This window comes from Ovis aries, chromosome 25 (genome assembly GCF_016772045.2).
Source record: "Ovis aries strain OAR_USU_Benz2616 breed Rambouillet chromosome 25, ARS-UI_Ramb_v3.0, whole genome shotgun sequence".
In the NCBI taxonomy this organism is placed as follows: Eukaryota; Metazoa; Chordata; class Mammalia; order Artiodactyla; family Bovidae; genus Ovis; species Ovis aries.
In genome coordinates, this window is record NC_056078.1 from 1647098 (window position 1) to 1660343 (window position 13246).

The window sequence follows — 13246 nt, forward strand, 5'->3', positions numbered from 1 at the left end:
GTCTTCTTGCATCTTTAAAGCTGTTACTTGTGCTGCCTCTTCTTTCTTCTAATATTGAAACAACCGCAAAGAAACGATTTTAAAAATACGTGTTGCCTTCCTTTTTCCTCATTTCGCGTTTGATGATATGGGGAGAGAGGTGGGAGGGGCGTTCAGGATTGCGAACTCATGTACACCCGTGGCGGATTCATGTCAATGTATGGCAAAACCAATACAGTATCGTAAAGTAAAATTAAAAAAATAAATAAATAAATAAACGAAAAAGAAAACCCTGCTATTAAGCGCTCTGTTCATCCCCAGAAACATATTCCCTTGAAAAAAACCTCTCTGGTTTCTACCGCTAGGCCCCCACCTCTGCGTAAACAAATCAATAAAATAGACACCTGGGGATTAGGGGTGTTTTTGCTGCAAGATTGGTAAGAAAACTGCAGTGAGCAGCAGCCGAGTCTGGTCCTGAAGAGGGGGTTTGCACCAAAAAACTCAGGTCGGTCGGCCAATAAGAGGGAGCCTGCCAGGGGTCTGGGGTGGTCCCAAAGGCTGAGGACCGAGGCGGTAATGCTTTCGCCCGGGCAGCGTGAGGAAGCGGCGACCCGCGGTCCCCGGTGTGGGCGCCCGCGTGTGTGCGCACGTGTGCGCGCCCTGCCCGGGGCCCCGGCGACCACCTGTCACTCACCGCGGCGGCCGGGCGGCGGCCCGCGGAGGCACCCCCCGGGGGGCACCCGAGCCGCCGCCGCCGAGACGCGGCAATGCCCCCTTCCGCCCCCGCCGGGCCCCCGCAGCCGCCGCCGATTGGTCGCCCTTTGCTCCCTGACCCCCCGGCCGCCTCCGCGGCTGCCGCTTCCTGCTCCGGCGCCGCGCGGCGCTCCCGGCCGGGGCGGAGCTCGGGCGCCGGGCGCGCGCCGCCCTCGCCGCCAGCCGCGCCGGGGGAGGAGCCGCCGCGCCCTTCCCCTTCCTGCGCTCCGCCCCGGCCCGCGCCCGCCGCGGCCCCAGGCAGACTCGCGAGCAGCGGCCGCGGCCGGCGGCCGAGTCGGGAGGATGCGGCGGCGCTCGCGGATGCTGCTCTGCTTCGCCTTCCTGTGGGTGCTGGGCATCGCCTACTACATGTACTCGGGGGGCGGCTCCGCACTGGCCGCGGGCGCGGGCGGCGGCGCCGGCAGGAAGGTGAGTGGGGCGCCTGCCCGCGCGGCCCGGCGCCCGGGGTCCCCGGCGCCCCTGCGCCCGGGCCGCGCCGCGAGGCCCCTCGCCCGGACGCACCGCCGGGGCGCGAGGGGTCTCCAGGCCCCTCCTGCCCTTCTCCGCCCGGATCGCGGCTCTGGCCATCCGCCCCCGCCTTGGGCCTCGCGACCGAGTGCCTGGGGCCGGGGGCGCCGCCGGCCGCTCGGTGCTCTCCGGGCCCGGGAGGGGGCGACCCCGCGCGGCTCCCGGGGCTGGGGGCGCTGACGCCTCTGGTCGCCCCCTGGCCCCGCTCTCTGCTCCTCCTAATCTGAGTGTCGTCCGGCCGTCGGGAGCCCAGTCCCCTGCGGTGAGAAGTTTGGGGGTGAGAGTATGGGGGAAGCACAAAAGGGGGTGGGGGGAAGGGAGAGAGGCGGCCGCCTTTCCAGCGTGTCACGTACCTTGGGGGAGAGGAGTCCAAGTTTCTTTTCAGCCCTTTGAAACCAGCCACTGCAGCCCCCCTGCCTCCCCCTCCTCGCCGCGCCGCGGGGAGGGGGCAGTTCTGGGTCTCGGCCCGCTTCCCCTGGGGGCGGGGGCGCAGCCAGCCCCGCGCCCGACGGAACAGACCGCCCCGGCGGTGCAGGCGGAAGGCCCCCGCGCCCGGGCGAGGCCGGCCGCCCACACCCCCGACGGTCCCCTCCCTGCCCCGGTGCTCGCCTGGACCGGCTTCGGCGCGGCCCCCGGCGCCCGCCTCTCCCGGCCCCTCGCTCCTGTTCAGTGGGGTGGTCCTTCTGCTGAGTGTGTTCTAGATGGGTTCCCAGGGCCGAGGGGTTGGGCCGTGGGGACCGCGTGAGCCGCTCTGCACAGCCAGCCGCTCTAGGAAGGAAATGGAGCGCCTGGGGCGCCTGGCCCTGCGATCCTGCTGGGAGAGCGGAGGCTCTGGGCGGTGCGCATGCCGCCAGCGGTGTTTGTCGTGTTTGGCAACTACCAGGCTTTGAAAGTGACCCCACACCGTGTAACCCCTATACTGTGACGGTTAGTGTCAGCGCAAATCCAGGAAATTCTGAGTTAATGAAGGTGGACCATGGGTTGAACTGGAACCAGAGAATGGTATCCTGGAACAAGCAGGACGCTAGTAACTGGATGAGGAGACTGGAGCCCTAAAGTCAGACCGTAAATGTCAACGCTGAGGCCTGGCTGCTTCAGAGGTTTCCTTCCGTCCGGCCTTCTTTCCTTCATTCTCAGCGGAAGGTAGTAGGTGGAGACAGGTGTCTTATTTGATTCATGGTAAGTTTCTTAGGCTGTATCTAGAGGGGCAGAGGGAAAAGTCTTCTCATGTACAGAACTGGCCTAGCTTGTTTCTGAGCTGACAGGTTCTCTTAGCCCTGTCTTTTCCCTGTTTTAATCCGAGGAACTGTTATTTAGGTACGTGGAGTTTGTCCATCCTTGAATGGTAAAGAGCGGTGCAAGCAGTGCAGCCCTTTGAAAACTGTGGTCGTATTAAACTGGAATTATTTCAAAAGCTTTGCTTCCCAGCAAACGGTGCTTTCACAGGTCCATGTAGCCTGGTGTGCTGGTGAGACCTGGCAAAGCTTCCTGCCTTTCATGTGGAAGAAAACCAAACACCCAAGCCGTGCTTTGTGATCCCCTTTCCTTGCGATTGGAAACAGCAACAGGGTTAGCATCTGGAGAGGCTGACTTCTCCCTGGTGGGCTTCAGCTGGTGGATGGTTTTTGATGGGTCTTCCAGTTGATCCTTCAAAAAAAAAAAAGTAATAGTCCTAGAACTCCTTGTGGCCAGGTGGCAGTAGGAAGGTTCAGAGACCACATAGAAAGAAAATGTGGGAAATGAACAATCGTGCATGGATTGATGATTCTGGGATTCTATTCTTGCAGCAGCAGCAGCCCTTAGAATGTTTGGCAGTTTGTCAGTTGAAGAAGAGTTGTGTACATGCAATAGTTTTTGAAGTTGGAGAAGACTCGTTAACATGGCTTGGACCTGTATATTAAAGAGAACACCCTAAGACCGTTTCTGGAGGAGTCAATAGAACCTGTGTCCTGAATTTCTTAGTCTAGAATCTGAAACTGCATGGTCTTTTCTCCCTCCTGAGTTGTTTCCATGGATTCAGAGACTAGAAAGTCTCTTCAAATTTAGTTCATCCTTGCGATAAAGGGAAATGTATAGATTTTCTGGCTTGTAAAGTATGGGCGTAAAAATGCTAAGGTAGTATGCGTATATAGGCAGAACTTAAATACTAGCTATAGTTTTTTAGGTGTAAATGGACTTATATTTCTTCTCTCATTTTGTACCATTCAAGTCAAGGCTCTAATTAGTCAATTTCTCTTCACCTTGACATTTTCCACAGGGTACTAGGCTTCAGTATTAGGCTTTGGGGGATTGTTTGTCTGATGGGAGCCTGACTAGAGTTTCTGCTGCTTCAGCACCCAGCCCAGGCTTGTCACTGTGTGCCCTGCCTGTTGAATAACTCCTCTGAGGACGGTTATTCTCCATCTGGTGAAACCCAGAGAACCCACTCACCTCACAGTGCAGGTTTAATCAACTCAGTAGGAGCAGAGACTGCCCTAATCAGGACTCAATGCTGAAGTTCAGGTTGTGTGATCAGTACAACCTGACCGTATGCACAAACCTGACCTTTGTGCATAATATTGCTTGAAATTATATTTTATTTACTTTTGCATAGAACCCTCCCTCCCCCTGTTTCTCTCTTTCCCCCAGATTGATGATTTGCACTTCAAGGATACCTTGCCTTTGAGCATATTAAATACTTTAAAATTTTAATCATGTTAAGCCTCCTCTGGGCCTTGGTATCTTGGCATGATGGAACTGCAGAGAAAGGAAGGGATTTCTGTTGGAATGAATGTGCCTCTGGGTGAAGTGTGTCTCTTTTGGTTGGCGAGGGAAGGGTTTTCTAGTATGTGAAGAATGGTCTCTCCTGAGAGAGTATGTGTAGGCCAGGACCCATTGTCTGTGCTCCCACACCCTTGGGAGGCAGGGAAGACATTCTCGTAGGGCCTGACCAGGGCCTGTCCTTCTGGTCACTTCCCCTTGCCTTTCCTCCGTGAGCAGGTGCTGTAGTCCCTGCCCTGAGGTCCAAGCTGGGCGCCTTTGGGTCAGGTATGGAGGGGGTTTCTAGGAGAGGGGTTGACCTCTTCTTAAGAGTACAGAGGGGCCTCACTTGGCTGGAGTGGGTACGTTTGTAGGGGAATATGAGAATGTATACTTGAAAGAGTTTGGGAATAAATTGTAAAGGGCCTTGAATGCCAAGCTGAGCTGACTTGTTGGTTCATAGTCTGATTGTCCATAGGGAACCACTGGTGTTTTTGAGCTGGGCAGTAGACATTTAAGAAGAATGGCATGGATCCATTTATTGGTACTAAGACTAGACGAGCTTTCTACCTCTTTCTGCTTAGTGACCTTTACTAATTTACCAAACCTCTCTGACCCTCAGTTTCCTCATCTTTAGAATAGGGATAGTTCTTATAGCTAAAGACTAGAGGCCGTTAGTAGGTGTTGGCAAATGGTAGGTGCTGAGTAGATGGTGTCTAGGGTGGGGTGTGGGGAGGGAAAAAGCCCAGAATCTTCTTGAAAATATATTGAACTGTCATCTTCTTGTTCTTTAGAGGTTTTTTTTTTTTTTTTCTCCAGTCCTTCATCCATTCCTCCCAGGTTGATCTGGTTGGTTCATTTGGGCCGGTACCATGACCCTGAGTGACATCAAAGACTGCCTTTTTGAGAAGTGGTCTGGGCAACATGCCAGCTCTCTCGTCTCCAGCTGTGGTGTCAGAGTGAGGCTCCTGTCTGTGGGAAGCCACCAGGAGAGTGGGTGCAGGACATATCTTTCTTTGGTGGTTGTTCAAACCAGTGGAGTGCTGCTGATGGTGTCCCTAAATGGGGATCCTGTGGTGAGGAGCCAGTGCCCCCCACGACCAGGCTCTAGGCGCCCCTTTCGCCCGCTGCCTACAGGCTTGCTCCTCCTGGCAGGAGGCAAGGTGGCTGTCATCACCCACACGTGGGAGATGAGGCGGAACACAGCGGCTGCCGCCTGCTTTCCTGGACATCAGCAGATCTGTGAGCGTGTCCATGAGGGGTTGAGAAGGAGGCCTAGGCCACACCCTGCCAGCTAGTCAGTTAAATTCCACTTGAAAGGAGGGTTTGGAGTTGAGATCGAGCATGCAGGAGTTGGGGAAAGCCACTGTACGGCCAGAGAATCTGACAAATGGCAAATCTGACAAAGTTTCTCTAGGGAAACGTTTTCTAAAGAAAATATAAGTGTCATTCCTCTGGAGCGACTTGGGGCTCACGCATGGCAGGAGCAGGCTGTGACCGATGGCGAGAGCTGAGGGGCTCTTTCCCCAGCCCCCTGGTGAGAGTGAGAGAGCCCGCTGTCCCCAGCATGGAGCAGGCTGGCTTGCCTGGGCTCCATCCAGCTCCCGGCGTGGGCTCGGGGCGCCTGGGGAGCTGTTAGTGTTGTGTGGAGACTTAAGGCCCCTTTTGAATCTCCCATCCCAGCTCCTGATGGGAGGTGGGTCTCCTGTTTGGATCACGGGGAGAGGTATTTGAGAGGAGGTCGGAAGGAAATGGCAACCCACTCCAGCGTTCTTGCCTGTAGAATCCCAGGGGTGGCGGAGCCTGGTGGGCTGCAGTCCACGGGGCCACACAGAGTCGGACACGACTGAAGCGACTTAGCAGCAGCAGCGGCGGCAGAAAAACAGTTGGGGTGGGGCAAGGGGAGATGTATATATAATTATGTATATGAAACTATATATTGTGTATAATCGTGTGATTTTATACACACACACACACACACTCACACTCACAATTTACTGTTGCTGCCATTCATGTTTCTGACATCTCTAGGGATTGAGAAGTCACTTTGGGAAGATGTTGATTTCAAGACAGGCAGTGCCCTGCTGCCTGAACCGCTAGCAAATTCAGTGGCATTTGGCTTAGTGGAGGGAGGTGGTAGGCTGCCTGGGTCAGAGACCAGGCACACACAGGAGCTGACTGCCAGGTTCTGGCCAAGATCCGGAAGAGAAGGCAAGGTGTTCCTGGGAGAAATCTGTGAAGTCTAGTGACCCAGCAGAAATCCTGGAGTGAGAAAATAACCCAAACTGGCCAAGCTCACGCCCCCTGTTTGTTCTTCCCCTTTTTTCCCCGTGACCCCTGTCCTACGACCCAGGCGGATAGCGAGGTGGGAGCACACCCACGGCCATGTCACATAGCTCATGACGGTGGGAGCCTTCCGTAAGGATGCTGAAAGAATGCCCCTCTCTGGAGCCCCTCTGCCCCCACCTGCCCTGCTCTTTGCTCAGGACCCCTGCCCCCTGATCCGCCCCCACTGCAGGGCCTCCCGGCCCCGGCCCCTGTGCCCTTGCCGTGGCTGTCCTTAGGTACGCTGAGCATGGCTCCTGGAGAGACACTGCCTCAATCAGAGCAGGTGTTGGCCCAGCCTTACCGCCCTCACCTGAAGGGTGGCCTCCCCTTGAGGAAGCCTTTGATTCCAGGTTGCTGCTGGGGATGCCTGTCGCACCACCGTGGCCTTGGACCCTTGCCACCACGCTGCCTTATGGGGTGGTTCCTGCGCGAGGACCTCCCAGCACCTCCCCTGGCGCCGCCTGGGTGGGACCCGGCACAGGCCAGGTGTGGCAAGGAGCCCTCCTCCGGGGGGGGGGAGTTGCGTCGAGCATGTTGGTGCCAGCCTCCTATAGGCACTCCTGCGCTCCAAGTAGAGTTGACTTTGTTTTCCTAACTGTGTGAGGATGCGCTGACCTTGGCCACGCACTTGACCTGAAGGATGAGCCCCCGGTGTGGAGGTTCCAGTAAAACTTGTGCAGTGTATCTGTCCGGTCAGGAAGGAGAGCCTCTCCCACAGGCTTAAAGATCCAACAGGTTGTTCCCTGAGGAGCACCGCCCTCTCCGCCTCCCGAGTCCAGGCTCCTGCTCGCGTCTGCCTCCTACAGGGCAAACTGAGGCACTGGGCGTTTCTGCATTTAGTCATGACCAATGTTATAGGCCCAGGAAGCAAGTGTCATTTTGTACAGATTGAGTTTCTTAGCATGCCGGGATGAAGATGGCAATGATTCATTGTGGCTGGATTTGAAAAAAACAAAACCGTCTCATGGAATCTCATTCCTGGCCTTACATTCCAGTAGCTTTTCTTGGCTCTGGGAGTCCTGCGTCCCTGCCCCCGCTCTTACAGGGGCTGCCTGGTCACTTGTGACTCAGCCTGCCCCTGGTCTGTCCACCTGGCCTCCCAGCGCCTCCCGCTGACTGCCTGGTCCTGCCTAGTGACTCTCTGGGAGGAGGGATGGCCTGGGCACCAGGGAGAGAGTTGCTGAATTCCCAGAGCCCAACCAGGACCAGCATTTTGGCAGGGATGGGGGCGCCTGGTGGCAGTTGTCGCTGTAACGTAGGGCCCCTCGGCCTTGACACAGTCAGCATTTTGGACCCGATAACGTTTGCTGGGGGCAGGGGGCCGGCCTGTGCACTGTCGATATTTAGCAGCTTCTGCAAGTGGTACCACCCTTCTCAGCTGTGACCATGTCTAGGCCTTAACAGGCATCCCAGGGGACAGGTTCGCCCTCACTTAAGAACCACTGCTGTGGTCAGCATGAACTTGACTTTTTTTTCCTCCCTGCGGGATGGGGCCCTCGCTTTCCAGGCTTCCTTGCATGCGCTGCCAGTGCCCAGATGCTCTGAAGGTGGTGGGAAGTTCCCGGAAGGTGCTCTAGGGAGGATGCCCCCACAGCAGTACTCCACAGGAGGCCATTCCGTTTAGCTGCTTTCTCCATCCTTACCATTTGCTGTGTGAAATGCTTCCCGTGTTCTTGTCCTCAGGCTTCTGTGTGTCCTGAAGTCTCTGCTGCCTGTTGGCAGGAGCAGACACGAAAACAGGCTGCGGGCCCTTGCATCGATTCTTCTGATGAGTATTGCTTGAGACTTGCTGTGTGCCAGGCACTCCTCGGTGTTTGGGCTACAGCAGTGAATAGAACGGAGACATCATCTCAACCCCTGGGGAACTTTCACCTTGGGGGCAGTGGGACCAAACACGGTGCTAGGTAGTAAAAAGACGTAGTGTGAGAAGGGGCTGAGTGCAGAGGAGAGAGGGGCGTCCCTGAGGGGTCAGGAGTCAGGGAGGGCCAGTTACAGTAAGCAGAGGGGCTGGTGCCTGCGAGGTACAGGTTGAGCAGGTTTGAGCCAAGACCCAGAGCAGCAGCAACTCCAGCTTCAGAGTGTCTGACATGTTGGGTGCGCCCTCTATGCCTTGATTTCCTTTGCTAAATACTGAGCCTGTTTTCTTTCTGGGAATCTGTGGTCTCTGGTCTGTCAGTGGTGGCGTTTCCTGTGTCCTGGGGCAAGGTCAGGTCTTTCGTTCTTTTTTAAAAATTTTTATTTGTTTTTAATTGAAGGATAATTGCTTTACAGTATTGCACTGGTTTCTACCGAACAGCAACATGAAGCATCCTTAGGTTTGTTTACCCATGTCCCCTCCTGCTTGAACATCCCTCCACCTCTCTCCCCATCACACCCCTCTAGGTTGTTAGGGAGCTGGTTTGAGCTTCCTGAGTCATACAGCAAATTCCCGTTGGCTGTCCGTTTTACATATGGTAATGTATGTTTCCAGGTTACTCTCTCCATACCTCCCACCCTCTCCTTCTTCCCCCCAGGCTGTGCCCACAAGTCTGTTCTCGGCGTCTATGTCTCCATTGCTGCTCTGCGAATATCAGTACCATCTTTCTAGGTTCCATATATCTGTGTTAGTATTTGATAATTGTTTTTCTTTTTCTCGGGCCTTTCATTCTTATCCTCGAGGAGTCCTGGGTGAGGAGTGTTCTTCTCCTGGTTAACACAGAATGCACGCTCCCAGTTCACCCTCTCCCACCTCGGGCCGGGGACCACGCCAGGAGCTGCAGGTTAATGTGTTGCTCTACTTTGTGGCCTGTGCTCGTGCCACAGCCCTCGGGTGTGGTTTCTGAGCTGGTCTCTGCAGGGCTGGCTGAACGGGGTGAACATCCCCATCCACTGTCAGGCTCCCCACTCAGTTACACAGCTCCTTTGTAGAGTGCTCTCCACACACATCACCATTTAATGAGAAGTCCCACTGGGCCCTGTGCACCTGCTCCTGGACGGAGTTTCCACTGGGATATTGTCTCTGTGAGTTGCTGTGGGTGGGAGACTTGTGGTTTTCTCATCTGCAGGAAATAGGAGGTTAGAGGCCTGCCTGTTCCTGGGTTTTGGAGAGGCTGTTCTTGGCAATGGAGTTGTGTTGAAGCACTGTGATCTGTGATATTTGTAGGAAATAAAGTGGACATGTGATTTCATTGCCTGCAGCTCCTTTAGGGAGTTCTCAAGCAAGAGCATCAGCCGCTTTTCATAGTAATTATTGGCATTCATGAGGGGTCTTTAGATGCCTTGTTGGGGTGTGGTGTGTGCTGTGCTGCCAACGTGTTTCTGGATAAAAAACCAGAACGTGGACATGGCTGCAGAGGAAAGGTCATTTTAAAGTCTTCTGACTCAGGAGCCACTATTCAGGGTTTCTTCATCTCGGCATCAGAGGCTCGTCCAGAAAGGAAGTGTGTCTCCTCCTGAAGGGTGCTCCTCCAGAAGGGGGACACACTTCAGATGAGTCACGCTGTGGGAACTTTAGAAGCAAAGGCCTGTGTTTTAGCGACACCCGTAAATGAATGCTGACTCCTGTGTGCGAAGATGTGTGACCGTCCTGGATGCTGATGTTGGCCTGGTGTGGGAGGCCTTGGAGTCATTGCCTTGGTCCTTCCTACCTCAGGGGCCACCCCACTGACTGTGAGCTCTTGCGCTGCGACCTTCGAGGCTCGGCGCCTTTCTCCATTCCCTCCTCCCACTCCGTTCCCCTGCACAGCAAGTGATGCTCCTGTTTTCCTTCCTGTCTCACTTCTGGTGACGACTGATGTGTCCCTGTGTCTGGAATATACCATTTTTTGTTGAATCTAAGATGCTTTTATTTGTAAAACCACTATCTTATGTACCACTAGGCAAGAAAAAAAGTTTCCGTTGAACTGTGACATGGTGGTTTCTTATCAGTTAACATTTTTATTTTCTGCTTATTTAAAGAGCTCTTTTAGACTTAGACATTGATTTTTCCATGTATCACTCTTGTGCATGGATAAAAAGGAAAATATATGTGAAATACATCTTCCAGTGTCTGCTTTTTGCCTCAGAGATGTTTGTGTCTGTTTATCTGAGACAGGAGTCTTCTTCCTCTGTACCTCCAAGCTCTGGTGGATGCAGTGTTTCCTGAGGGCCCTGGGCTCTCACCATCGCTTGGCATCATGTAGAGTTGGCCAACTTTTGACTCTTCTGGGAATTTTATCTAACTTCCCAGTTTACCCTCCACTTCTGTCCCACCTGATTTTGTGTCTGGAGATTACATTGCTTTAGTATTGCTCCTGAAATTTTCTTCCAAGGCACTGACCTGCATCCTGCAGACTCTGCTGTGGGTGTGTCTTGTGTGTGAGCAAGTGCTGGTCATGATGGTGTGTTACGGCCCAGGCCATGATAGTTCTTTAGCTACAAGAACTATCCCTGTTCTAAAGATGAGGAAACTGAGGGTCAGGGAGGTTTTGTGTATTAGTAAAGGTCGTTAAGCAGAAAGAGGTAGAAAGCTATAGAGGCAGACACAAGATGTTGATCACTGTGAGGTTCACCTCAATCGCATGTCAGACTGGAAATAAAGTGCATCTAAGAATTCATGATTGGAGCCTCTCTTTTTCTCCTGTGTCAGTTCCCTTCTTCTGTGAGATCCCAGCTCCAGGCCCTGACCTTAATGAGGGGAAACGGTGCCTTTTCGTCTGTTCACTCCCAGGCCCCAGAATCCTTATAAACTGAAGGACTTCCTGCTTGTTATTTTTGAGAGATGCACAGTTGAGGAACACCTTCGAAAGGCTTTGAGCATTTCTGGCCACGAGGCACCCTGTTGAGTGCTGGGGTCTGCAGATGTGAACATGGTGTTCTGCCACCCTTTAAGAAGTTCACAGTTGCTCACCAAAATAACTAGAGAAAGACCTAAGAAATAATAATTAGGGGTAAGTTGAATAGGGACTGGATAGTAGATGAAATTTAAGGCATCATTATTAATTTTATTTAGTGGCAGTAATGGCCTTGTGGTTATGTTTTTTGAAAATCCTTACCTTTTATAGATAAAAACTGAAGTATTTATGGACACAGTGACACCACCACTGTTGAAAAATTGTGAGGGAACAAGATTGACTGAGTGTGCTGTTGAATGACTGACGGGCACCCGGGGTTCATAATACTACTTTATTTTTGCCTACTTAGAAAATTTTATTTAAAAAGTTAAAAAATTTTATAGGTGTATGTAACTTAAATTAGCAAACCAGCAGAAAACTAGTATTTTTAAAACGGAAATTAAGACTTTGTAGTACAGTCAGCGAAAGGTTTCTACTCCCAGTTTCCAGTAGCTGTGTGTGTGTGTGTGTGTGTGTGTGTGTGTGTGTGTGTGTGTGTGGGGTGGTGAGCTTCCCCTCCGTAACCAGTCAGTGTCCATACACCAGCTGAATGTCCTGCCATTCAGCCTAGTTCTGACACTGTCCACCTGGAAATGCATCAGGTCCTATAGGCAAGGCCGCAGTCCTGCAGACTCCCCACCTCCCACACTCCCCTCCTTCAGATGGCAATTGCAAGCCCAAATTGTCACCTGTGTTTCTGACCAACATGCTATAAATCAGAGGTTCCCATGAACCCCTTCTTGGGTTCAGTTAATTAGCTAAAGTAGAAAACCCATTTATTTACTGGATTACTGAATTGTTACAAACGATATTCAAGGATACAAGTTAAGTCTGGTGAAGAGACACATAGTAGTTGTAAGGTCCCAAACAAAGGTGGTTCTCCTCCTGCTTGGGGCCCAGCCTGGTGGCACGTGGACGTGTTCTGGCTCCCCAGCCTGGAAGCTCAGCAGACTCCGTCCTTTTGGGTTTCTGGAGGCTTCACTCCATAGACACTATTGATCAAGTTATTGGCCATTGGTGATTGAGTCAAACTCCAGCCCCTCTCCCTCGAGGAAATCACCGGATGGGATTGAAGGTTGCACCCCTCTATTCATGGTTGGTTCCCCTGCAACCAGCCCCCATCTGCAGGTACTTCCAAAGGCCTCCTCACTGACATCGGCCCAGCAGTGGTGGAAAGGAGCTTGTCATGAGTAACAGGATACTCATTTCACCTTGTGGATCAGAGGACAAGAGACCAAGTGGAACAAAAGATGCTTCTGTGGCTCTTGGTGCTCAGAAAACCCCAAGGGTTTGGGGAGCTGTGAGTCAGAAATAAGGCCAAAGACAAAATGTATATGAGAAATATATTTTTGTCATCTGAATGGCCAAAATATATTTCTCATCAGTTACAAAAACATAGTCAGTTAAAACGTACATAAGCCTCTATATCTTTCTGTAGTTTAGCAATATCCAGCGATGATTCTTTTAAAAAGGATGCTTCAGAGGTCGCCTAAGATCCTGAATTGTCTCCCTGTATCACTGGGAAACTATTCTTATGCTTGGTACTGTTTCTTCTCTAAGAATTACCTAAATTCTCTGGAAATTGCTACTTTTTGTGAACCTTTTGATGGTAGAGTAGCAATTTAGGTAGTTTGGGAGATCGCATGCTTTTGGCCAGGTTGCTCAGCGGCCCAGAGACGCTGTCGCTCAGCAGCGTCTGGCGTGGGTGTCTTACGACGCCGCCGACCCCTTCTTGTGTGGCAGACGCCAGAGGGCAGAACATGCCTATACGTCACTTATCGACTTATCGCAGGCAGTTTGCCTGCTGTCACAGGTGATCCGCTGGAGCTGTGGTTGGTTTGGGAAGCCACGGTGGGAGACCTTTAATAAATATATATAGTATTCCTTTATGTTTCCCCCACAGGATGTTATTGTGAAAGCCTCATGCTTTTCACTGTACTTGTATGTGAGAGATTTTTGACAGCTATACGATGGTGCGTATTTTCTGTGAAGTATGATTCCTGGTGCTGCACGTTTGTGTCAGGGCTGTGGCCGGGAAGCCTGAAGCATTTTGAGCTGCGGGTCGTCAG

General features: G+C 52.7%; 1 protein-coding gene across 1 annotated transcript in view; it reads left to right on the forward strand.

Moving 5' to 3' along the window:
- The first annotated feature begins 980 nt into the window (after positions 1-980).
- Positions 981-13246, forward strand: part of GALNT2 (polypeptide N-acetylgalactosaminyltransferase 2) — a 179473-nt gene continuing 167207 nt past the window's right edge. The window contains exon 1 of the mRNA XM_042241051.2: positions 981-1161. Within this exon, the coding sequence (XP_042096985.1) occupies positions 1036-1161 (126 nt within the window). The 5' untranslated portion in view covers positions 981-1035. The remainder of the gene's footprint in view (positions 1162-13246) is intronic.